This window comes from Puntigrus tetrazona, chromosome 11 (assembly GCF_018831695.1).
Source record: "Puntigrus tetrazona isolate hp1 chromosome 11, ASM1883169v1, whole genome shotgun sequence".
Lineage (NCBI taxonomy): Eukaryota > Metazoa > Chordata > Actinopteri > Cypriniformes > Cyprinidae > Puntigrus > Puntigrus tetrazona.
In genome coordinates, this window is record NC_056709.1 from 8,752,650 (window position 1) to 8,778,709 (window position 26,060).

A 26,060-nucleotide genomic window follows, 5' to 3' on the forward strand; every position below is an offset into this window, starting at 1 on the left:
TAATAATATTGTATTATATACATGTCACCTGGCTATAGAAGTTAAAGAAAGAAAAGAAAAGAAAAGTAACTACTGTAGATTTATTGTAATAACATCTTGGTCATAGCTACGTTTTTCTTAAGGCTGCTTAATTCTTAATTTTGTGGCAAATTATTTGAAAAATGTATTACAGTTATTAGAGCAGCTGTTAATTTAGGTTAATTTAATTTCTGTAATAATTTGCTGATTTGTATTTGGGAATTTATTATTTGTCAGATAAAAAATGTGTTTATGTTTACAATGATAATGGCTTTTTATATATAATGAATAATGAAGTTATTTAGAGTGCAGATCCAACAAATAACGACTAGACATATTATATTGATAGTCATATTGCACAGTAATCGTAGCCAGTGTGTTCAAGGACTTTTTTGATGGATTCAATAGGGTAGGAACCTAAGTTAAACCGAAATGCGTTTGTCGGCCGATTATGTGTGAACACTTCCTGTACTGTTGAAACTAGCAAACTCACCCTCCACTGCAGAAGGTAAGTAATCTATAACAAACACTTTATGATGTTGTGCTGTACTGCAGTAAATAGCTTATCAGCGGACAAAAACTTTTTGTGCAACAGAGTACACTGTGTAAAGTTATTTTAACGACCCGTGTGTTGTTTATTTAGTAGTAAACCGGTTAGCTAACGTTAGATGCTCATGTGTTTGAGTTCTCACATGGTTTTGCCTAAATAAAGCATGTACAGCGTGTATGAAACCTTATGGGAAAGCTGCCTAATTTGGCCTTTAAGAGTTTAGAAAAGTTAATTCTGAAAGTAAATACGATGAGGTATTATTATACAGCTCATCTAAGAATGACTTGAATTGAAGTGAAACATGCCTTGTCATTGAGTGAAGGGTGGTTCGACCAATCAAATAGGCAGTTTAGTATTAGCCCCGCCTTTTATCTTAACATCGTCCAATCAGTATAAGGGACGCCGGGGTTTGATTGGTTGTGAAGTCCAGCGCTAATCGCGCCGCGCAAGCTCTTGTTTTTTTGTGCTAACTCATTTAGAGTTAAATATTCAGAGTCTGTTCTTGTTTATTTTATTTACAGATTTGCATTTCAAAATGTTCCTGACAAGATCAGAGTATGACAGGTAAGATGAAGAATGACCTTTGTCTAAGCTGTACTCTTTTACTGCCTTGAATGCTCAGTCGGTTCTGTTTCGTGCTTGTGTTGTCATTGGCAGCACATTGATCTATATAATTTTAGGATATTTTCATATCTCTTTGTAAAAGAATAATTCAAGCATATAACGTTACGCTCTTGTCGAACTTTCACTTTCAGTTTTGTTTTGATGATATAATACCAGCACTAACTCCGCAATTTTAATAAAGTGTATTCATATGAACATCTTTTTCCATCCTCAGAGGAGTGAACACTTTCTCGCCAGAGGGAAGGCTCTTTCAAGTAGAATATGCCATCGAAGCCATCAAGGTACACTTCTTATTACCAGAATAATGTCTGAATCTTCTTGGTTTGAAAGAAATTAATGCAAGGGCTGTCTTTTTTTTTTGTCTTTGCAGTTGGGGTCCACAGCCATTGGCATTCAGACATCAGAGGGAGTGTGTCTCGCTGTGGAGAAGCGAATAACCTCTCCTCTTATGGAGCCCAGCAGCATTGAAAAGATTGTAGAAATCGACTCTCATATCGGTAAGACCAGTGCATAAAATAACACTTTCATCTGGGTAAGTGGAATACAACTAGTTATGATTGATCATGTTCATTTGTCAATGCAGGCTGTGCCATGAGCGGCTTAATAGCTGATGCAAAAACACTCATTGACAAAGCAAGAGTGGAAACACAGGTAAGTGAACGGGTCCCATTCATACATGCAGTGTACTTGCGCCAAATGCCATATGGTTTAAGTATTCGTGTGTTTCTGCAGAACCATTGGTTTACCTACAACGAGACGATGACTGTGGAGAGCGTAACGCAGGCTGTGTCTAACCTCGCTCTGCAGTTTGGAGAGGAGGACGCTGACCCCGGCGCTATGGTATGACCGCCTGGCTAACATTTTGGTGTTACTTTTCAGTTCTCTCCAGGATAGTTGTCTCTGGTTTGATTACGAATATCCAACTTTTCCATCTTTAGAGCCGTCCTTTTGGTGTCGCCCTTCTTTTCGGAGGTGTCGATGAGAAAGGACCTCAGCTGTAAGTACACTTTCTTTGTCTTTAGTACTGTTCGTAGTATTACCCTCGAGTAATTCCAAACCTGTATGAATTTCTTTGAAAAGGTTTGTGACCAGGTTGTTTTGGGTCACCATTCACTTCTATGGTAGGGAAACAATACAGTGGAAGTCAGTGGTGACCCAAAACAGCCTGGTTACAAACTTTTTTTTTTCAAAATATCTTCTGTTGTGATCGGGTTTCACATACGGGTTTGAAACTACTTGAGGGGGAGCAAATAATGACAGAATTTTCTTTTTTGGGTAAACTATTCCTTTTAAAGCTGCAGCCAAACATTTAGACTCTATAGGGATTAATAAACAGAAGTGCATGTGTCTTGCAGGAGAACATTGTAGCCGGGGGTTCTTTTCTCTGTCTTTCTATGTCTATGACGAATCACGCAGGTACAGGGAAACTCCGCAGCGGTACTTACCTGATCCAGTCTAAATATAATGGTGATTCAGGACAAGCCAAAAAACATAGTTTGCAAAATTGAATTAAGGTGTACTAGCTTATTTTATAAATTCTGTCAATTTTGCACAGACTGCAGCTTTAAATAAAACTAAAATCATGATAGCGTTTAGATTTATCACCAAGTCTTCAATTTAATTAAGTACATGCACAAGACATGAATGCAGCACTTCTTTTATAATTATAATAATAATAATAATAATAAAAAGTCTTCTATAATTATATTTATAATAACAAAAATATTTTTTTCATTAAGTTTTGAATAGCAATCACAATAGTATTTTTCCCTGAAATTGTGTAGCTCTACAAGAAATTAATTTTAATTTAAATTTTACATTTTGAGTTTTTATTAGGTACAAGTACAGACTTTTGTATGTAAATCACCCCCATCATTTCTTTTTTAACAGATACCACATGGATCCCTCAGGCACATTTGTGCAGTGCGATGCCAGGGCTATCGGCTCAGCATCTGAAGGAGCTCAGAGCTCTCTGCAGGAGGTTTACCACAAGGTACATTCACCCACAATTTCTGCTTCATGTCTATTTCCACTAAGGCTTTATGGCGTTAAGTTAGTGCTGAAATAGTAGTTTGCTTGGTTTCGAAGCTTAACTTAAACGCGCAGCTCAGCATCCTTTTGAAAAGCACAAACTTCCCTACTCATCCATACCTAGTTACCCTTACAATATGAACATTTGCTCACCTGCAGTCCATGCACGATGAAGATGACAGAACACATATATAGAAATGTAGCATTGCATCACTTCCTCACCTTTGGATCCTATGCAGTGAATAGGTGCTGTCAGAGTCCAAACAGCTGATTATAAGCATCACATTTTTCCACACCACTCCAGTCAATCAGTTAACATTGTGCGAAGCAAAGAGTTTATTATGTGTGTTTATTAGTGAATCTATCACTAAGATGAAAAAAATAATAATTCTGTCATTAATTACTCGCCCTGATTTTGTTCCGAATCTGTAAGACCTTCATCTTATCTTTGGAACTCAAATTGAGATTTTTTTGGCTTTTAAACCTCCCACAAACGGCAATGATGATTACATGATCAAGATCCAGAAACAAGGCAAGGACATGTGTAAAATAATCCACGTGACATCGGTGGTTCAACCGTAATTTTACAAAGCTACGAATTACTTAAAAAAAACAAACAAACTGGTGTTTATTGTAAATTAGATGTAGATTATTGTGATGTTTTTATAAGCTGTTTGGACTTTCATTCTGATGGCACCCATTCACTGCAGAGGATCCATTATAATGAAGAAACACTTTTATCTACATTTTGGATGAAAAAATAATTTAGGGCCATTTTTGGGCCCCCGTCTTTGAATCAGACGTATTTTTAATGCAGAAATAAGTGCAGCCTTGCTGAGCGGAAGAGAAAACATTGAAAAATATCCCAATTTGAACACTATGCGTGAGTGATATAATAAATTTATTAATAGAACTGTTGCTATTGTTATTGTTATCATTATCATTGTCTTTTCTTGCCAAGCAGCTAAGTAACACAACTTGTGCATGTATTAGAAAACCTGATGGTCAGCAGTTTATTTACAAATAGTAAGCCTTTTCAGTTATTCAGTTTGAGTTGCCGAACATTCGCTGCATCCCTAGTTATTTCAAAAGGGTATTCACACAGAGCAGAAGTGTTTCTCCCGAGAGAATACTACAGCAGCAAAGTGAGCCACGTGCTTGGGAAATAAGAGTCCCTTTTTTAATCTACCCCACCCTTCTTCCCATTCCAGTATGTCATGCCTCTACTAGTGTAACTTTAGTCACCAGACTCTCCCATGTGATCGTGCAATCTAATAAGCAGCAGCCAGTTTCCAAAAGACTTCCCCCTTAAATCTAATTGCTTCCAAAAAAAAAATCCCAGTTAAGCAATGGATGTTTCTACCAAATGTTCATAAATATATTTATCTTTTACAGTCCATGACGTTAAAGGATGCCATTAAGTCTTCTCTGACTATCCTGAAACAAGTGATGGAGGAGAAACTCAATGCCACTAACATTGAGGTAATACACAAGGGCATTACCTCACATGAAATATAATTGAAGTTAAAAGTATATGACGGTTCTGATCATTTCCATGTCTTTGCCTGCAGCTTGCCACAGTAGAGCCCGGCAAGACCTTTCACATGTACACAAAAGAAGAGCTCGAGGATGTCATCAAGGATATCTAGAGCTGTATTGGAGCTCAGCAAAGCCTGACTGATGTTTAATACGAAATATTCAGTGTAATTTTGTGTGAATCACCACACAGCGATTGCATACGTAATATTCTGGCTGCATCCTACGGTTTGCCTGTTCAGACAGGAATTGTCTTTATACTTGTTTTTTTTCCTTTTTTCTCTTCTGTCAATCCCAAAATTTCTATAGTTCTGTACAAGCACAGAACAGCAGATCTTGTAGTTGAAAATACACGGGGGGTCTTTTTTTGTTACAAATCAATAAACTGTTGTTGAAAAATTTGTTTATTTTCCTCTTTTTAGCAAGATTACATTTATAGGCTAATAAAAAGGAAAATTCATATAAGCTATATATATTGTCTTGAACAATACATATGTGACTCTGCACCACAAAATCAGTCACAAGGGTTTTTTTTTTTTTTAAATCATCTAAAAGCTGATTAAATAAGCTTTCTACTGATGTACGTTTTGTTAATATTTGGTAGAGATACAACTGTACAACTGGAATCTGGGTGCTTGCTCTAAATGTTGAGAAAAATTCCCCTTTACAGTTGTCCAAGTGAAGTCCTTAGCAATTCATATTACTAATCAGAAATGAACATTTGAAATATTTAAGGTTGGAAATTACGAAGTATCCATGGAACATTTATGGTTTTGGTGGTTTTTGCGAGCCAGCGTCGGATGGATGGATGGAAGGATAGATATTTAATTTAAATGGATCTAATATAACTAACAATATTTTATATACAATTTTATTACGTGTGATATCCATAAATATGCAATTTTTTGGTATAATGGCTCCAACGTAATAATTATATAAGCTTGCAAAAATATTAAAGCAATGGGGCAAAAAAAAAAAAGAGTTCAACCATGTAGTTTAGTTGTCATTAAATCGGAAGGAAGAGATTGGTACTGTCACACCGTCTAATTTGTAAAATAGGTTGGTCAGCAGAAGGCGTGGTTAACCCACTTGTACTTTAGTAAACACTTGTCCAATATTTATAAACCAGGCGTACGCCATTGGTAAATAGCAGAGTAATATATTTATTTTCTTATTAATATTCATATTAAATATTTCACATTGGAATGCTGGCTTGTATCATCACCTTTGGTTGATTCATATTTATAAGCAAAGCCACAGCTTTGAAGGGTTTCCAGGCAACGTCAGCGCCACAACATTAATATTCATGAGGATGGGCGTGATGAACGAGCGGCCCCGCCCACCTTAATCTTGAACAATCCCTGAGTTTAGCGGAGTGAACAGCGGCTTCACTACAGACATGCGTCAGAGCGTAAACACCGCACGTTGTGTTCTGGTACCAATAAACCTGCTATTTATGGATATTTAGACAAAAGAATTTTGTGCACTTTGAACGGGAACCATGAGCGCCGCGTTCTGCTTTGTTTTGGTTGTACTATTCTCAGCGGCTTTTTGCACGGACTTTGAAGAGAGACCCAGCAGCTCCAGGAGGAGTGAACAAACCATGTTTCTGAAGAGACACAAATCACGAAATCTGCTCAGTTTGAAAGATTTACAGGAGCCAGACCATGTCAAGATCAAAAGGAGTGAAGAATCCGCAAAAAATCAATGTCAGTCATTGCACGGCTTTGATTCTACGTTAAAAAACAATACTCATACGGTAGGTCAGAATATCTCTCGCTTATAATATAATTAATATAATCTAATATAATTGAAAATTTTGTGGGGGGTGTTTTTTTTGTGTGTGAAAATAATTTCGTATTTATTTTACTAAAAATATTTTGTATGATTAACTTGTTTATTTTGTTAAGCTTAAAGTCTGTTTATTTTGTGTAATGTTCAGATATTTAGTTCTTTTTTACATTTACTCTTTTTTTTTTTTTCCTCCGCTTCGAAAGCTTTTCCTAAATTTCTAGGAGCCATAAATCACAAAAGTGAGCTCATACTACTGGCCTCTGGTCCGAGATGACCTAATAACGTACCTGCATCACCTCAGCAAGTGAACGTTACTTCTCAGTCTTTTATCACGATGAGCACTCAACCAACGTGAAGTTTTCCAGATGGCTGATATCAAATAGGCATCATAAAAACAAACTCAGCGTGCATCTCCTTATAATGCGACGGGCCAGTGTTTTTGCGTTTGATGTTCCTTTAAGACATTCCACAGATTTCATCTTTTGCCAAAAGAACGAATGCATTCATCCTCTTGATGTGCCTCTAATGTGTCTGCGATCTGTTTTTTTTTTTTTGTATTTATGTCCAGACGCCACAGGGTCAGGTGATTCTGCTTAACCAGATCCAGTCAGAGCTCGTTCATTACAGCAGCCCATGACTTAAGAAGTCAGCGAACATGCTGTTTCTCTATATATTACTCTTATCTAGCCCTCTCTCCGAGCACATCAATTACGTTTTACCAGCAGGTTGGCGTGACCTCTCGCTGGGCGGGCGTTATCGGTAAACGATAAGCTACATGTATGCCAATCTATATCTTTCATATCACTCCTGTTCTGTGAAAAGCATCCTCTATTTAAACAGATGCGGATCGCATTGACTGTGCGCTGATAGAGAAGGACTGTTGTTGTTGTTAAGAAAGCGCGCAGAGCCAGTTCTTTTATGGCCAGTGCTGTTGGCTCTGGTCCTTTCACATTCCGTCCAGCGTAAATGACTGTTGAAGTGAAATGTTTCCTCCAAGAAAGGAATGTTTCTGAAACGGGAAAAGGCTTGGGGCATGACAACAGTGCAGTGGGAAAAGTATTTGAAGGCAGCGTCTCGGAAACGTGTTCTTGTTGAGTTCTCACCTGCTTGTATAGTTTTTATTAACTTCCGTGCGGTTTGTTCTGCAGAATTCCTTCCGACTGTACATGTAAAGTTCCTGTGGTTGAGGGTAGTTTGATGTGAACCTTTAGTTTGACACTTAAGCATTATTTAAGGCTACTCTTTTACTCATTTAAGGTGGAAATGGTTACTCAGTGGTGCTTTTTTAACAGTATACAACATTTGTAATACTATGCTTGCAACTAGCACTTCCTTCAGCTGAAAATGTTTGCGTTTTGCTAATCTATTCACTTTTGGTCCTGGTGAAAGGCATCCATACTGCTGAGATGTTTATCTGTGCCAGCTTATCTACATTGTCTGCATGAAACCAGATGCTGAAATATTGAGGAAGCACTGATTAAATTACTTTTTTTAGTCCATGAATATATTATGGACAAATATATTAATTAATGGATATTTAGATTTTTTTATCAATAATAATTTTTCACTTAAACATGAAAATTTGTGGCAAAGTTACTCACCCTCAGGGCATCCAAGATGTAGATGAGGTTGCTTCTCCATCTAAACAGATTTGGAGAGTCTGTGAGAATGTTCACCAATGGATCCCCTGCAGTGAATGGGTGCCGTCAGAATAAGAGTCTAAATAGCTGATCAAAACATCACAGTGCTCCACACAACTCCAGTCAATTATTTAATACGTGAATTAATTAACCGAAACTTCTTGAGTTCTCTATCAGTATATTCTAGCTTACTCCTATCAGAAAGCAAGACACAACAATTTGTCTCGTTCGAATCAGGAGACAAATATGGACAGATCAGAAGACCCTTTGGTGTTTAAAAGAAGAAATGAACCTAAACGTCTTTGGAAGTTACAACTTGAGAGTGAGTAGATGATGACTATTAGTATATATGAGTATTTAGATTTTTGGGTGAACTATATCTTTAATTAAGGCTTCTCCAGTGACGTGTTTTGGTCTTTCGTGCTAGAACGCATAAACATTGTGGATGCGTTTTAGAGATGAATACAGTTTTGGATGAGCAATTTCTTTTAAAATCTCTATATTGTTCTTGTCATGTATATATATACAATATATATATATATATATATATATATATATATATATATATATATATATATATATATATATATATATATATATATATATATATACAATATATGTATTTTTTTTAACAGATTGCATTTAAATATACTAGTATGCCTTTAAGCTGTCATTAATATATAAATTAGTTGAATTGATGTTCTGTACTATATACCTAGTGAGTTACCAGTAATTTATAGACTAAATTTGTTATCAGTGAAGCTTCCTTTTTTATGATCTAGGCATTATTAAGTGGCTTACAGTGGTGAGTGTAAGTATAAATTTGTTTCAGTCCAAAAAGTGCAAACAAACCAACCATGGTGTTGCGCAAGGCTCTGTGGTCACTCGACGTGAAAACTGGCTGCTGATCGTCTTCTGCCTGACGGAATTTATGATCTGCCAGAGCAATTAGAAACTTTACAAGCTCACAGTAAAGTCACTTTAACAAGGGCCTGTAGATTCTTCAGATGAAGTCTGGACGAACTTATAGTGTGCACAAATTCAAACAGCTTTGTTGGTGAAGTTGGTGTTTGAGATGTTCTTTTGGTGGCTGGAAGACTTTTTGAGACTCCGCTCTAGATGTTGTGCCAGTGGGGAGTTATTTATGTGAGTCCAATGAAAACATAAACACAGCTCCATCTAATGAACTGCTGACCTCTTACCCATTTCACCATAGCTTTCCAGTTAAGAAAACATGGTTTAAGTTCTTGATTCCAAGATATTTCTGTGCATGTTTTTTAATTCACGTGTTTGCATTTGCCCACCTGTCTAAATAGAACTTATTTTAAGACCCACTTGAGTCGCGTCTCTTATTAAACTCCTATTCTATTTTTTACCGTCTAGAGAGAAGAAGTTATGCTTGTTATTGGTCCTCCTGAAGTCATGTTTGTTATTAGTACTGTGAATCCATTTGGATCAAGTCTAAAGCTTCCTTTGGCTGGACCTGAGGTTCAAAGACTGTTTACCAGTTCAATACAAGGGAAAGACGTCCTGGTTTTTCCCCTTTCCAGTCATGGGGAGAATGTATACACTGAAAACATTTTCTGTCCTCTCTGAAATGCTCAGTGTTGGTGAGATGCCAGAAAAGCAACCCGAATGACGTTCCTTGTGGTTTTAACGTGTCCACAGGAGAGGACTTGTGGAGCTGAGACCATAGATGGAAAGTAATAGGCTTGTATACTGTAATTTTTATACATTTTTGGCATTTGTGAAGTACATTTCATATATTTTGGAAAAGCCTGTCTGCCATTTGATTGTTCTGGAGGATTTTGAGGACCCTATGGCCCCACACTCAGGTGGCCCATCCAAGTCTTAGTGGAGCGGACATGCTTTATTATTATTTGGCTTTCTCACTGCAGGATGTTTTTTCTCTCCAAGTATCCCCATTGGGTCACCAGATCTTTGTAATCAGTGCTGATCTCTGACCAGTTTGCAAACCGTTTAATAGTGGTGGGTCTGATTCCAGGATTACAACACAGTCAATCAGGGTTGTGTACCAATGCCTCAGACTAGTCACAAACTTACACAAAAACACAGATGTAAATATTTTTAAATGTGTAGTTATAAATGCATTCCTGTAACCATGGCAGGTCTAAGGAATTTTAATTTATCTGAAAAAAACTGTCACAGTTGGCACAGTGGTTCTCTCTCTCTCTCTCTCTCTCTCTCTCTCTCTCTCTCTCTCTCTCTCTCTCTCTCTGTTTTTCTCTTTATTCTGTTTTTCAGCTTTATTGGCACGATGAACTGTATATTGTATTGCCAAAGCATTTATATAAACAAGAAAAAAAATAAGAATAGGTAGTAGTAAAGTAGTAAAGCTTTTGCATCTCCCATATTATATACAGTCAAAATATCGGCACTCTTGGTAAATATGAACAAATAAGGCTGTGAAAATTGATCTGCATTGGTAATCCTTTTGATTTGTTATTTTTTTTAAATAAAAATAACCTTTCTTTGGGCAATAAGAATTTAAAACAAGGGGAAATATTATTATTAAATAAATGTTTTTCTCTAATACACATTGGCCACATTTAACGGCACCCCTTTATTCAATATTTTTTGAAGACTACATTTGCGCATTTTCTATATAATTTTCTATAATTCTCACTATTTTTTTAATCTGTAGGTATCTGATAGAATTCATAATGCCATGTGTCTGAACAATATGTCCAGCAGTATATTTCATTGTACTCATGGGGTACTTTTTATCCCTGTGTTTACCAAACCCAGTGTTTGATGATAAAAGCTTATTTTTTAGTGTTATCTGTCCATAGAAGCCAGTCCCATTTGAAGTTACAGTCATGACTGATAACTGAATATGCTGGAGTTTGTTTTTGGATGAGCAATGAGAATTTTTCTTGAAACCCTCCCAAACAACAGGTGGTTATGTAGGGGCTGTTGGATATTTGACCCGAGACTCAACTATTTTCTGCAGTTCTTCATCTGTGGTCTTTTGCCACTCAAACTCTCCTCCTCACCGTGCATTATAGGACGATATAGACACATGTCGTCGACAGTTTTGTAACATTTTGTGTTGATTGGAAATTTGTAATTATTTCCCTGATGGTTAAAATGGTAATGTCACTGCTATAGCTCTTTTCTTTAAGCCAATTATTTGTGAAGATCAGTTATCTTTTGCTGCACACAAATATATTCTTTGGTTTTGTCATTGTGATGGATGATTAAAAGAATTTGGACATTGTTTTCCCTCCTATTTATATTTATGTGGAACAGGAAGCCATGGCTGGATAAATTCATCTTCCTAATCACCCTGGTGGGCTCAAAATTGGGAATATAAATACGAATATACTTGAGAGATATTTTACTCATAAGAATTTACTCATAACAAAATTTCCAACCATTTAAACTTCTTATTATCCAATGAAAGGTTATATATATATATATATATATATATATATATATATATATATATATATATATATATATATATATATTAGTAAATAATTAAACAAAATAATAACTTTAATTTATTACAATTAATTTTTTTGTTTGTTTTATTTCTGCAGATCCCAAAACTAACAAACAACCTTTAAGCATTACATCATCAAAGCATGGACTCATGAGTGAACCATCATTTGAACTGCAGTTAGAACAGAGTCATAGAGTTTGCTTAAGGCCTTTCATTGAGTCATGTGTTCTTCTTTGGTCTTCTTCAAACTGAAGGAACATTGTATGCTCACAATGTCTTCTCATCACCCTTTAATCCTCCATTGGTGTAGACTTGTTGGCGTGGTCCAACCCATTCTTGGCAAGCCTGTTTTGTTGGCCAGGGCAGAGATGTCAGCATGTTTCTTTCCTTCTGGTTTAAATATGGCAAGAAATGGAGAGGCAACCTCATTATTCAAAGACACATTACAGAGTAGGGAACACTGGCCCTGAAGTTTGTGCAGGTGTTTTAGATGACTTGTTCTTGCTGTTCTGGAACACTTGTACCATTCTGGGGCTGTTTTGAGGTGGGTTGCATCAGAAGGACATTGGCTAGGTTGGTAACATGGAAACTTTTGTTCACACTTTGGATTGTAAGAGTCCAAAAAATTTCCATGGGCCTGGATGCTAGTGAGGTTCAAAAATGCTGTGGTTCTTTTGCTTCCCTGGACCGAGTACAGCTGCTTTTGAAGAAAAAAAAAAAAGCATGTGTAAAAATTGTAAGGCGATGTCATCACTGAGCAGAAGTGTAAAACAGAGTATTCTGTGACATGGTCATTGATCCCTAGGGGCTTTTGAGGAATTACAGAAATGTAGAGAGGATGTGATCCGTAGAAAGGTGTAGGGTGGAGGCCTCCTTAGACAAACATGTCCATATGGACAATAAAATAATAGAGGAGATGCTCAAAATGGATCTTAATGTGTGAATTGGGTGTTGCCCACCATATCAAAAGCTTTTTCTTTACTTGAGTGTTTGCTTTCAGTTCCAACTTTTTTTATTTTGTATTATTTCATATACTAACTAGTATACAGTTCTTTCTGAACAAATCGTTTAAACAAATTTTCATTGTCATTATCTTGAGCTTCGTATACAAGTATTAAAAAACCTTTCTCTATTGCTTTTTATATACTTAATATTTGGCATATTTTTGATCACACCCCTGTTACCACATTATCTTCCTCCATTAAATAAAAAACACCCAGGAATGCGTGGCTCTGTTCCAAAACACAGTGAGCTGCCTACATAGGCACCATTTAAAAAATCATTGGAACATTTCTGACACAGTCTGTTCTAAATGACAACAACATTACTTTTAACCAAATTCTACAATCCTGCTATTCTCTTTTATTTATTTGTATTGTTCGTAATTCATATGACCTCGCTCGTTTGTTTCCGAATATTTTTCGCGAGGGGCTGATCATTCGTATGAATTCCTACGACCTCCTCATAAAACGCTATTTTTTTTCCCACAAAACTTTGTACAAGCCACCTCATGAATGAACGATTTGCCATGATATTGGGTTGAATAATTTCAAGTAGATTAACATAAGAATGCTGTAATTAAAATTCAGTTGTACCCTAATGTATGTGCATTTAGCAACACACTCGATTTGAATCGATTTTTCATTACAAAGCTGGAATTGCTGTCTGTGTGCAGCATCCACTTACATGGTTCCATATAAGAGCTCACAAGCTTTTGGAGCGGAGCCCGTTTATGTGTGTTTGGACTCCCTTTATTCTTTTCCCTCCTTTTCTCTCCCACAATCTCTTGGACATCAGTTGCGCTCTTGTTCTCGGTGTGTGAGGCAGATGAAAATGTGGGGCACTCGCTCTGTTCCTCTAACACACACACACACACACACACACACACACACACAGACCATCTGGGTCTCGCATTCCAGCGAATGAAACTGAAAGGGAGGTTACACACTCGAATGACAGCGGGCCTGTCCTCTTAAATGTGCCCTTACACACAAACACACACATTCTCTAGCAGTGTGGGGCGGCTGACAGCGGCACAGCCATCTGTCGAATCAGCAGTGGTTTCTGTGTGCATGTCGCTACATGGTTCAGCTTCCTAGTGGAAAGATAAATCCCCAGCACTTGTGTTTTTCTTCCTAGAATCACCAGGATTTTTCTGATTAAGCACCGTAAATGTGTTTGCATAGTGGCCTATTATTGGACCGTCTGAATGGTATTACTAACATAAATGTTGTGTTTTTTTAGCTTATTGTTGATCAGTTTAACTCCCTGAAGGGTCTCTTTAATGTCTTGGTAACCCATAATGAGATGAAATGGAGAAATATCCTGCTTTTCTGATAAAAAGGCACTACGACTAAGTGTTTTAAAAGAAATCTCAAGAATGTCTCAACCGATTTAACTCTAAATTCTTCCAAGAACAAAATATAAAATGTGCATAAAAATGCTATTTGTTGTCTATAACACCGAATTCCTTTCATTCTAAAGCATTTTTTTCTCATATAAGATTTTATTAGTTGTATTTGTGTGACAGCTTTTTTTTCTGCTCTGTTTTTAGCTGTGTAAAGCTGTGGTTTAGAGTTCTGTTTTGAGTCATTAGTATTTTTTCTTGCTTTATATTTTTAGTCTGATTCCAGCCTGCAATCTCATCCCTGTGGACTACAGTTAAACAGCATGTGGTGTTTAGTTTCACCACAGAAGCGATATGAAAACAAACCTGCATTAGGACTGAGAGAGCGGGAGAGACAACAATATTACAATGAAAGGGATTTTAGAGCGGGGCTAATAAAAATCACCTTTTTTGCTTTAGTTTGAATTTATTTGATTTATGCAGGTTATTTTTGGAGAGAAAATTTGATGAGTTCACATTACCGGTGCACGGGGATTACTAAGAACATCCATCTCCAGAATTTTGACTACAGTACAGTGTTTATTTTGCAGTTGTGCAATCTTTAATATGTCTCTACATCTTTTTTTCAGCATAATTTCAATGACCTGAGTGGCACGGTGTCTCTGGCCTGGGTTGGAGACGGCACAGGGGTAAGTCAAATTTGACTGATAAGATAAGAATAAAGTACCCTATATGAACAATATCCAGTTTTAAATGGATCAAGGTATGGTAAAGTGTAGATTCTGTTCTGCATACATCAACTCTAACAGCAATTAAAGTGTGTGTGTGTGTGTGTGTGTGTGTGTGTGTGCATTAAGTTGCAAATAAATGCTGTTTATTTGAGCAGCACAACTTTTCAAATTTTTGAGCAACAAATCAGCATATTAAAATAATTTCTGGATTCTGTGACACTCAAGACTGGATGATCGATGTTAGAATTTCAGCTTTGCATCACAGGTAGAAATGGCATTTTAAAATGCATTTGAAAATATTGTAATAATATTCTAATAAACACATTTTTGATCAAATTAATTCTGCCTTGGTGAGAAGGTGTTTGAGAATGTTTTAAAAATCTTTTAAAAATGTTAGCTAACCTAACTTTTGAACAGTTGTGTAATTTATACTCTCAGTGTGAAATGCAAAGTGGTATTTTATATAAAACAGCGAATGAGCAAATGTTGTAATGTCACAACAAACATTTTTTTAATTTAGGTCAATCCTCATAACAAACCCACCACGACGTAGCAGCATTGCTTTTAATGCACAATTGAAACCAAACAAATTGCATTTTTACATTTTATTTATTTTTTGCAAATATCACCCAAAAAATACAGTGCTTGAAAAAAATGCCATGACAAAACATACTGACTTCATATTCAAACCATGTTTAAATATATCCACATTTATTCCATATCTCCCATAAATTCTCAATAGCACATTGAAATATTTGGGCCCTGGTTGAAATTTTTTACTGCTTTGAGAGTTGAACCAACAACCTTCTGAGTATCCTCAGTATCCAGCAGCCAGTAGCGAAGTCATTTAGCTACTAAGCTGTTCTGCTGTCACTTCATGAACCGACTCTCAGGAATGTGGCCTCTACAATCACATGTCAACGTGAAACTGGAACAACTGAATTACAGCTTCAGAGGCCGAAAGATCTTCAGAGCCTAGCTTGACAAGACCTCAAACCGTCATTTAGAGCCAACAACACTAGAGGCCGAATCCCTTTACGAATGTACAAGCTGTAATTACTCCTCCAGCCCAGCCTTCACCCAACAACAACACTCAAATACATTTCTGTTAACTCTGTGCAAACACTTTCAAAGAGTGGCGTCTTTTGAGGCGCCTTTTCTACTCTTGAGGTGTCGTTATTGGCACCTTTCTGACAATTTCTTATTGCGCCTCTAACGAATACTGTTCTATTCGTCAGGCTCGTAAAAACAAATTTTCTCAAAATATTTCTCTTGCAAGAAGAATCGTGAATCAAAATTGATACAATGTTTTTAAAGATGCAAATTCGGGATGGGACATGATGAGGGCAAAATATAACCGGCAAATATATCTGCTAAATCTACTAAATAGCACAAAGATTTGCTTTTGATGGGTTATTTAAAACACAAATCATTAAACGTGTGTCATTTATTTATTTATTTTGTTTTATAATATTCTTATATAATATGAAATGAATTTAGTAACGCCCCAAACAGTGTGGACTGTTGATTAATGTTGATAATTGATTCATTTCTGGGGAAATGTGTCTGTCACATCATGGAAGAAGAATAGATTGCAAAATACCATTTCGTTTTGACTTTAAAAGATAGAGACAGGAGTTTAATGAGAATGACTCGCCGTCCAATCAGAATCTTCTCTGCAAGCAGGAAGTGCCTGAATTTGAGTGATAGCTGGATAAAGTAAGTATGAAGGGTGAGATTGTGCCTGTGCTCAAATCCAGGCATGTGTCCCGCGGTATCTCAGCCGAGCCAGAGTTTAAATCTCTATGAATGCTTCACTGCACCGCGAGTTTCCGAAGCACTCGGAGTCTTTCACATGCACATGCTAAAATATTCACTGTGTCCTTCTTCTGTGCAGGTTCTGCTGGTGCTGACCACATTCCAGGTTCCTCTTTTTATCATGCGGTTTGGTCAGTCCAGGCTGTACAGAAGGTAAGAGTGTCTTTCAGAGCACTAGCTGGAGTGATTTAGCCATTTTTAATTCTTAGAGTGTAACAATTCCTTCCACTTTCAGTGCAGTGTTTGTCTAATGTCGGTACATCTTTGGTTGATTTTTTTTTTGTTTTGCTCCATCACATTATACATAACTCGCTCTTATCTGTTCTGGGTCAGTGAAGACTATGGAAAGACATTCCAGGACATCACCGACCTCATTAACAACACCTTCATTCAGACAGAGTTCGGCATCGCGATTGGTCCCGAAAATTCTGGGAAGGTAAAGATTTACATCTCTATAGAGTATACAGTAATATGGAACTGTTCTGAAAATGTTATTTTAATTTAACAAAGGTGTCTTTGGTGTGATGTGACATTTAGACCTGAGTATGACATAGCATACATGAATCACCTCGTAGCAGATCTATACAGGTGGAACTGGGGAAGGAGGAGGGCTTCTGAAACCGCATATATTTGAATGTCGAGCAGAGAGCTCATTGACTACTTATACAGGAGAGAACCAATCAGCTGTGCCATGTGATAATGATGTCATAGATCAGATTGAGGTAGACCTAATCAAACTACCCCAGCTAGAGTTTCATGCCTCTGACACCGAAAACTGGAGTAATGATGATGAAAATTCAGCTTTGCCTCACAGGAATAAATTACATTTTGAAATACATTACAATAGAAAGATATTTGAAATGGTCCTATTATTTTTTTTTATCAAATAACTGCAGTCATGGTGAGCATAGATGACTTCTTTCAACAAAAAAAAAAACATTTTAGGTTTATTTACTGAGTTTCGATTAAATACTGAACAGATTTATGATCTGACCCACAGGTGATCCTCACAGGCGATCTAACTGAAGGAAGAGTCACTAAAATTTTCAGTTCGGTTGACTTTGGCAAGAGCTTTGTGACCTCAGAGCTTCCCTTCCATCCGTTAATGCAGATCACATACAACCCCAGAGACAGCAACATACTCATGGTCTACAGCATCAACGTAAGGACTTCAATTAGACTTTCATTTAATGGGAAAAAGGTTACTAAAATGGTTTTCTTGTTTTTTCAGTATGACTTATGGCTGTCTGAAGACTTTGGGGCAAGCTGGAAGAAGATCCATGAGACTGTATGTCTCATGAAATGGTATGACCATAGACATACTCAAATTAATAAGTAACAGTTGTCTTATATAGTCAGAGTTTAGAATGCTGGCAGAGTCTGGATCATATTGAAGCTAACTCTGGCTAACTTTGAACATCTTATTAAGCAGTTACCTTTTTATGCAAGATATAGTAACCGTTGGATATAACTCTGCATGCTAACACAGTAATGTTTAGCTACTAAGTGTCTCAAACAAAACTTTTTAATACATCTCCCAAGATTTATTGTTATAAACCCTGCAGCCTGGGAACTTTGCCTCCCACTTCATGAAAATCTGTGCATCGATCCTGGAAAATGGTGCATGCATTTTTGAAAATATCTTGGTATTTTTTGTGAAATATTCAAGAGTTCTTTGTCCAAAAAGACATCTGTTCGTCATTGTGATTGGTGTGTCCAAGTGCTTTCTGATTGTAATCTTTGTTGTGGATTTGAATCTCATTGCTGCCTAGAGCTAAATTAGATTTAATTATTTTAACAGCAGTTAATTTCTGTTGACTGACAAATGAAGCATGATCTATTGCAGTTGCATTTTTGTAATGTACATTGGTTTGAGGTTACAGTTCTTACACGAGAACATATTTCATTCTTATATCAAATTAGAGCTTTTTGGTGGAACATATGGTTTTTGAAATAGTCTGTGTCTTTCCAAACTAGACTTTTTCTTTATTCACAAAATCAACTAAATCTCTTTGGCAGAATGTTTGTGGTTTTGTTTTTCAAATATGTGGCTCCATTATAACACAATTTACAACTATTCCTTTGAGCTTTACAGTTCTAACACTCAAAAATATAATATCGATCACACTTGATTTTGTTCAAATTAAGGCCTTTAGTTAGATCTGTAGTTGCCATCCTATAAAGCTTTTGTTTGCAGCGGTGAATTAAGGATGGACGGATGGAAATTTCTCAGTGTATCTGTTTGCCTGTCGTTTTAGGGGAATTGATGACACCATTTTCTTAACCACAAACCCCAATGGATCCTGCAGTGAGTGGCTTTATCTGAGTATAACTTTTAGAGGGTTACTCCACCCCAAAATGAAAATTGTGTCATTAATCACTTAACCCCATGTCGTTGCAGACCCGTAAAAGCTTTATTTGTCTTTGGAACACAATTGAAGATATTTTGGATGAAAACCTGGAGGCTTGTGACTGTCCCATTGACTGCCAAACACTGACAAGGTGTACATTTCTGCACCTTGACAGTAGTAATTGTTTGGTAGTCAATGGGACAGTCACAAACCTCCCCGTTTTAATCCAAAATATCTTCAATTGTGTCCTGAAGATGAACAAAGCCTTTAAGGGTTTGGAACTACATGAGAGTAAGTGATTTAATGACAATTTTCGTTTTGGGGTGGAGGAACTCATTAAGGATCATATGAAAAGTGTTGGAAATGATGGATGCTTTCTGATTGTTGTTCCTCATTCATCATACTTGTACATTTCTCAGGTGACCGGGGAACGCTTGAGCTGAGGAAATCTGTAGACTATGGCAAAACATTCAAAACTATAGGAAGCAGGATTTATTCCTTTGGCTTGGGTGGACGCTTCGTTTTTGCCTCAATCATGACCAACTCGGTGAGCTCTTACAAAAGTTTCGCTGTATAGATTATAAATCTGTTCTTGGGGAAAAAAAGGTGAACCAACTTAACATTTTAAGGCAACCAGCTTCAGCAGATTTTTGCATTTTCTCAACTTATTTTTGTAGTTTTCCAGGTTGAGAAAACAAAAAAAAATCTGCTGATGCTGGTTGTCTTAAAATTTTAAGTTGGCTAATCTTTTCTTTTTTACTGTGTTTACTTACATTACACGAAAAAGAGACACGTTGACCTAATTGATAACATATACACTACTGTTAATGTCAGTGTGATTTTAAATTTACTGTCAATGCACAAAAAAAATTAGTTTGCCTTCATCTTTAATCCAAATCTGAAAATGCTCCTCCCCCTTCATTTTGGGGCCTTCTTTGATGATGTCAGATTGATGGCTTGAGCACGAGCATGACATCATTAACCACGCCCCTCTAACTTTCAATGATCTTTTTGAATAAAACACCTACTTTACTACACCTAATCAATTCTCAGTAGAAAAAACAAGACGTAGCTGTATGTAGGCAGTATATAGCCAGGCATCACATTAGTTTTTTTTTTTTTTTACTAGAGCTGTAGTATCACATGCAGATATCAGAATCATTTCTTTTCTTTCGCAGGGTTCCACACGCATGATTCATGTCTCAGTAGATCAGGGGGAGACGTGGGATATGGCTCAACTCCCCACCGTTGGACACGAGCAGTTTTACTCCATTCTAGCCGCAAACACTGATATGGTCTTCATGCACGTAGACGAACCTGGAGGTGAAGCGAATGTTTATTGTACAGCAAAATAAACCTCCAATGTTCATATTACTAAGACCTGATGTTTGGATCAGTATTATTCTAGTAATATTTGTGTCCTTTTAAAGTACTTATAGCAATAGCTGTAGCTTTTACTCAGCACGTTAGCTTTGTATATTTTCAGTTTCCATTTTAATTATAGTTTGTTTTACACATTTGTATACGCATTTTTGCTTTATTTATTTATTTATTTATTTATTTTTATAGTTCATTTCAGTTTTTATATAGCTGTCATTTAGTTTTATTTCATTTTTAGTTTCAATAAGTTTTGTGTTTCAGCTTCAACTTATTTTACTACAACATTTTAGTTTTATCCAGTATTTATACTTTATTTAAGCTTTACTTCAAGTAATGAAAATTCTATTAATGTTATTTTGGTTGATTTTGGTAGCAATAACAGCACTGATTTGTACTTTATTGTAAAAAAAAACTGTTAATACAAGAATGTTCTGCTATGTAATATTCCAGGCCAGCCAATTTTTATATTAATATTCTACCTTGACATCAGTACCTGGGTACTAACGATTGTTTTTACTCAATCAGACTCCGGCATTGGTACCATATATGTGTCGGATGATCGAGGTATAGTGTTTTCCAAGTCTCTGGAACGTCATTTGTACACCACTACAGGCGGAGACACCGACTTCACCAACATCACCTCTCTGAGGGGCGTATATATGACCAGTGTGCTCGCCGTGGGTAAGGCTCTGACTGTAATCATAACAGTACATTAAGCAAGAATTTACATAAATCTCATAGTGTTCTCTCTCCAGATGGCTCTGTGCAGACAGTGATCACATTTAATCAAGGTGGAGAGTGGCGACCACTACAGAAACCCTGGAACGGAGAGTGTGACTCTACTACTGAGCACCCGGACAAAGTGAGAGCCTCACAGAAACGACACAGCCAGAATGTGAACGTTATTTTACACGTAAATCACGGAGAACGCATGGCGTGTTACTAGAGCCTGTAATCAAAAGGATTCTGGTTTGGTCCCCCTAAAAATAAAAAAAAGATCAATAAGAAATCATTATTGTGTCCTTGAGCAGGACAGCTGCAACATGTTATATGTTCCTGGTGTTTAAATAGTGTTGTAGTTGTTCTTATTTCGAATTGAGCTATAATAAAGCTATAATAACAATAACAATTTATACATTTTGAAATGCTTTCAGTCTTACTATCAGTTCTGTTGTGGATAAGTTCATGTTTTTATGCAAATGTATGACAAAATATTAATTTTGTTCCTGAAATATGTGTGTGTGTGTGTGTGTGTGTAAGGAATTATTGTGAATTATTGCGTGTTAATCTCATATGCATCTCTGTCTTCTGCAGTGTAGTCTGCATATTCATGCCTCCTACAGCATCTCTATGAAACTGAACGTGCCCATGCAGCCCCTCTCCGAGCCCAATGCCGTGGGACTCATCCTGGCACATGGTGATTACAGCCCACATTCTCCATCACATGTCTTTCTATAAGGCAAAACTATCCCTGACTCACATTCTGTGTAAACCTTAGCATAACCATTTTCACCACCTCCACCTTTCAGGATAATAAAGAGAGTTTATATTTTATTAATTTTTTTTTTTTAATGAAGGAAAAACTCCCTGTGATTTTCATTCTAATTATATAAAGATTTTTTATTCATGCCTGTGTGTGTGTGTGTGTGTGTGTATACACATAAAATTCTACGTTATTAATAGATTAATAGTTATATTGCTATTTACAGGACTGCTGCATTTCTCTTTTCCATCTGCTCTTTCATCAGGGAGTGTGGGAGGTGCAGTTTCTGTGCTTTCTCCAGACGTGTATGTGTCTGATGACGGGGGTTACACATGGTTTCAGGCACTGAAAGGCCCCCATCACTACGCCATACTGGATTCGGGAGGACTGCTTGTAGCGGTGGAGCACAACCCCTCGCACCCCATATCACAGATCAAGTGAGCTTTAAGATTTGAATTTCTTGACATGTTGAATTTGTATGCAATTAAATTAACAACAGAAAAAAATATTAGAATGTAGGGATGATCGCTTAATTTTTAAAAAAGTAAATAAACTTACATTTACATATATTTATATTTTATTTATTTTTATATATTGAAAGTGTTAGGGATGTCATTGCAAACACAAATTAAAATAAATAAAAAAATAAAATGAAGGTTGAGCCACTGATGTCACATGGGCAACTCATTTGCTTTATAAAGATGAACGTATTACAGGTTTGGAACGAGGGTGAATTAACCCTTTCAAATGAAAATTTTAAAAATTTATTTTTGCTAGATTTTCCACTGATGAAGGTCAGTGTTGGCATGTGCATAACTTCACCGATGATCCAATATACTTCACTGGCCTGGCATCGGAACCTGGTGCCCGTTCCATGAATGTCAGCCTTTGGGGCTACAGGGAGACCGTCCTGAATCAGTACTGGGTTTCTGTCACTGTCGACTTCAGGCAGTTGGTCTCTAGAGACTGTGAGTGACATAATATCTGTAAAAAGTATTAACGAATATAAAACCATACGGGATGCTAAGCAGTTAAGCAGTGTCCTGAACTAACCAAACACTACTGCTGCAGGTCAAGAGAATGACTACATCCAGTGGCTCGCTCACTCAAGCGATATTAACGACCCCACTGATGGGTGCATGCTGGGATACAAGGAAAGGTTTTTACGGTTACTAAAGGACTCTGTCTGCTGGAACGGGCGGGATTACATTGTCACCAAGGACCCCACGACTTGTCCCTGTACTCTCACCGACTTTCAGTGGTACAAATACGTACAAACCTATCAAATACACTCCTGAAAAGTACAGTTTGAATCATTTATACAGTTCATGACATGCGTTCCATCATCGTCTCTTTTCCTGCAGCGACTTTGGATTCTATCATGCGGAAAACAGCTCTGTGTGCGTGGAGCAGCCCGACCTTATTGGCCATTCACTGGAGTTCTGCCTGCACGGACGCAAAGAGCAGCTTCAGACCAGCGGGTGACAAACCTCTCTGTTTCCAGTCCGCGAAAGTCATTTCGAAATTTTCTAAGCTATGTCTCGCATATATTGCCGTGCTGGAAAGTCTGCGATTTTAGATTTACTGAACCGGTTCATATATGCAAAGTTGCGTATGCTTTTGTCACAGAATTATTTAAATGCTAAACATTTTACTTTCTGTGATCGTAGTTACCGGAAAATTCCCGGGGATCACTGTGAAGGAGGAATAACTCCAGAACGAAAAGAGATTGATCTGAGTAAGAAATGCGTTAGTAATTTGCTGAGGACAGAGATACTGGTAGGTTTTTAGTTGTATTATTAATGTTAAAATATACAGTAATGTAGTGAAATAGTATTACAATTGAAAAGAGCTGTCTTGCTGATTTCAAAGTGCAATTTCTTCTTATGATGCAAAGCTGAATTTCTAACATTTAACCCAGTCTTCAGTGTCACGTGATCCTTCAGAAATCATTCTAATTGCTGTTTAAGAAACATTTATTATTATCAGTGTTAAAAAAGCAGTGCTGCTCAATAGTTTTGTAACAACATAAATGTCTTTTACTGTCCCTTTTGATCAATTGAATGCATTTTTGCTCAATATGAGCATTATAAAATGCATTTTTGTTATGCATGTTTAAAAAAATGCCACAAAATCATTTCCCATGCATTTTTCAGACACCAGAGCATTCATTCAATACAGCTCTTATAATCGCCATGGTCATCGCTGTTCTGTTGATCAGTGCCGTTGCTGGCGTTATTTTCATCAAAAAATATGTCTGTGGAGGAAGGTTTGTGCCCCCTTCTTAACATCACACACAGCCGAGCATGAATTGTGTTTTCCTGTGTTTCCTACAGCATTATCTGCTATATCTGTTTTTTATGTCTTCTATAGGTTCTTGGTGCACAGGTACTCCGTATTACAGCAGCACGCTGAAGCTAACGGTATCGACGGCCTGGATGACCTGGACACACTGGAGGGTGGCAAGACACACTACCATGATGATTCAGATGAGGTACATACTGCCCCTCACTGGTAAAAACACAATACTCATTTCCACAGAGCCTCCGAATTAATCCTCTCGTTATATTTTTGACATCCGTAGGACCTCCTAGAGTGACAGACTCAAGGATCATCATAAGACTGTTTTAAAAAGAGAGAAACCACAATGCCTACCCTTGCCATGACCCTCTATCGCGTGCGTATCTGCGTTCCAGCACACATGAGACACAATCTGACCAATCGATTTGCTTCTGGCTACTTGGGGACAGATTTTCAGCTATTCGGCAAGGAATGCAAGGACAGAAATAGAGAAAAACGCGCATTTTCGTAAAAAACTGCTCCCGATGGAGTTTTCTAATCCTCTTCTGAAAGAGTTTCAGTCTTCTTAATCACTTCTTATTATGTGTTTGGGATGCACAAAGGATTTGAAGCAATTATGTTTCCATATATTTCAAGTTGATGCACAAAATCCGATGGCCGAGGAGTATTATTTAACTAAGTAGTACTTTGAAGGCCGCCGTAATTGGAGTATAATTTACAGAAAAGAAGATGCATCAGACACGAGCTTTGAAGCGTGGTTAAAACTGATGTAAGTGCTTATTTCTTCATTGCTGGTTTCCTGCATCAGGTATTTAACGTCACCAAAGGATTTTCAGCTTTGTTTTCTTCGTTTTTCATATTAGGATGGTTTTGAAGTCTGTTTTTTTTTTTATCCATTGTAAAAATAGAATTATCTTCTGAAAATAGCCTGCTCATTATTTTCAGAGTAAATGTGGATGAAGGTGAAGTGTATAAAAGTAATATTTAATATTCCCTGGAAGCTTCACATGTGAGCTTCACGATAGACTGGGACTTGTTTATAAAGTTTGTAGGCTTTATTATACTAACATAACATCCTGAGGATTACAGGTCAGACCTTTAGGAAACTAGTTTAGTCAAGCTTTAGTCATTCCATAAATGAAATTTGACTTTGTCTTCTGTTTTGTTGCCTGCCATTGCTGTGTGCTTAGATATACTATGCACTTGGCATATCTTCTATGCACAAGTAATAATGCATTCTTCCTTTTCAGTATTACCAATGCTATTCTCTGATGGTACAGTGTCATTTGTTGCAAGAAAAGATGGCACATTGCGTGGTTTTCAATCATTTTAACATGGCGCACCTTACATTATGGATCTTAGAGATGTAGTAGTAATGTGGTATCAGTCTGACACCTTGTTGCTAAGTCAGCAATAATTGTATATTCAATAACAAGACAATATTTAATGTTAATTGTGACATTGTTTTTTTTCCAGAACAACTCATCCTTTATTAGGATGTCAACAACATTAAGTGCATCTAATTAGCAGAATAATCAAATATGAAAATGTCTATCTTTTTGGTTTATATTGACTGTCAACTCATAAGCTAATTTGTAGTCAGTAAGCTCATTAAGATATGAGTCCATTTCTTTTTCCTTTTTTTTTTTTTTGCACAGAAAATAAAATAGATACCTCAGGGGTTATAGATGACAGTGGACCACACATTTCATTGATGGGTTTGCATGTTGAAAACAGGGTCCTCAGGTTTGGGATGGGTGAACTTGGCTTTTCTGAAGTCATGTGTAAAATGCTGTACCATTAAATGTGACTGCCAACAAAATAAAAACAAAATAACTTCATAAAGTCCATGCTCACTGGCTTGATTTGAATCAAATGGGTTTTGGAACCTGATGCACCAAGTTGAATTCACAAGGACTTTAAAAGGAGTATTGTCTGTTTTATTAAAACAGGTATTAAAAAACAACATTGGAAATTATTTTGCATT

The 26,060-nt window shown here is 36.8% G+C and overlaps 2 protein-coding genes across 2 annotated transcripts; both read left to right on the plus strand.

The window, feature by feature from the left end:
• Nucleotides 1-406: 406 nt before the first annotated feature.
• psma5 (proteasome 20S subunit alpha 5) lies at nt 407-5,158 on the plus strand. Its single transcript, XM_043251698.1, has 10 exons — nt 407-526; nt 1,090-1,132; nt 1,407-1,473; nt 1,563-1,689; nt 1,776-1,843; nt 1,925-2,032; nt 2,131-2,189; nt 3,083-3,185; nt 4,619-4,705; nt 4,795-5,158. The coding sequence occupies exons 2-10, from the start codon at nt 1,104-1,106 to the stop codon at nt 4,870-4,872; spliced, it is 726 nt and encodes a 241-aa protein (XP_043107633.1). The 5' UTR covers nt 407-526; nt 1,090-1,103; the 3' UTR covers nt 4,873-5,158.
• Nucleotides 5,159-6,135: 977 nt separating this feature from the next.
• sort1a (sortilin 1a) lies at nt 6,136-25,914 on the plus strand. The gene is made up of 20 exons (XM_043252690.1): nt 6,136-6,518; nt 14,639-14,698; nt 16,638-16,711; nt 16,892-16,994; nt 17,559-17,720; nt 17,790-17,863; nt 18,817-18,866; nt 19,329-19,456; nt 20,088-20,232; nt 20,815-20,970; nt 21,045-21,151; nt 21,604-21,706; nt 22,038-22,209; nt 22,550-22,740; nt 22,844-23,033; nt 23,137-23,253; nt 23,443-23,551; nt 23,929-24,041; nt 24,146-24,266; nt 24,357-25,914. Exons 1-20 carry the CDS (start codon nt 6,261-6,263, stop codon nt 24,369-24,371), a joined length of 2,448 nt encoding a protein of 815 aa, XP_043108625.1. The 5' UTR covers nt 6,136-6,260; the 3' UTR covers nt 24,372-25,914.
• The last annotated feature ends 146 nt before the right edge of the window (nt 25,915-26,060 follow it).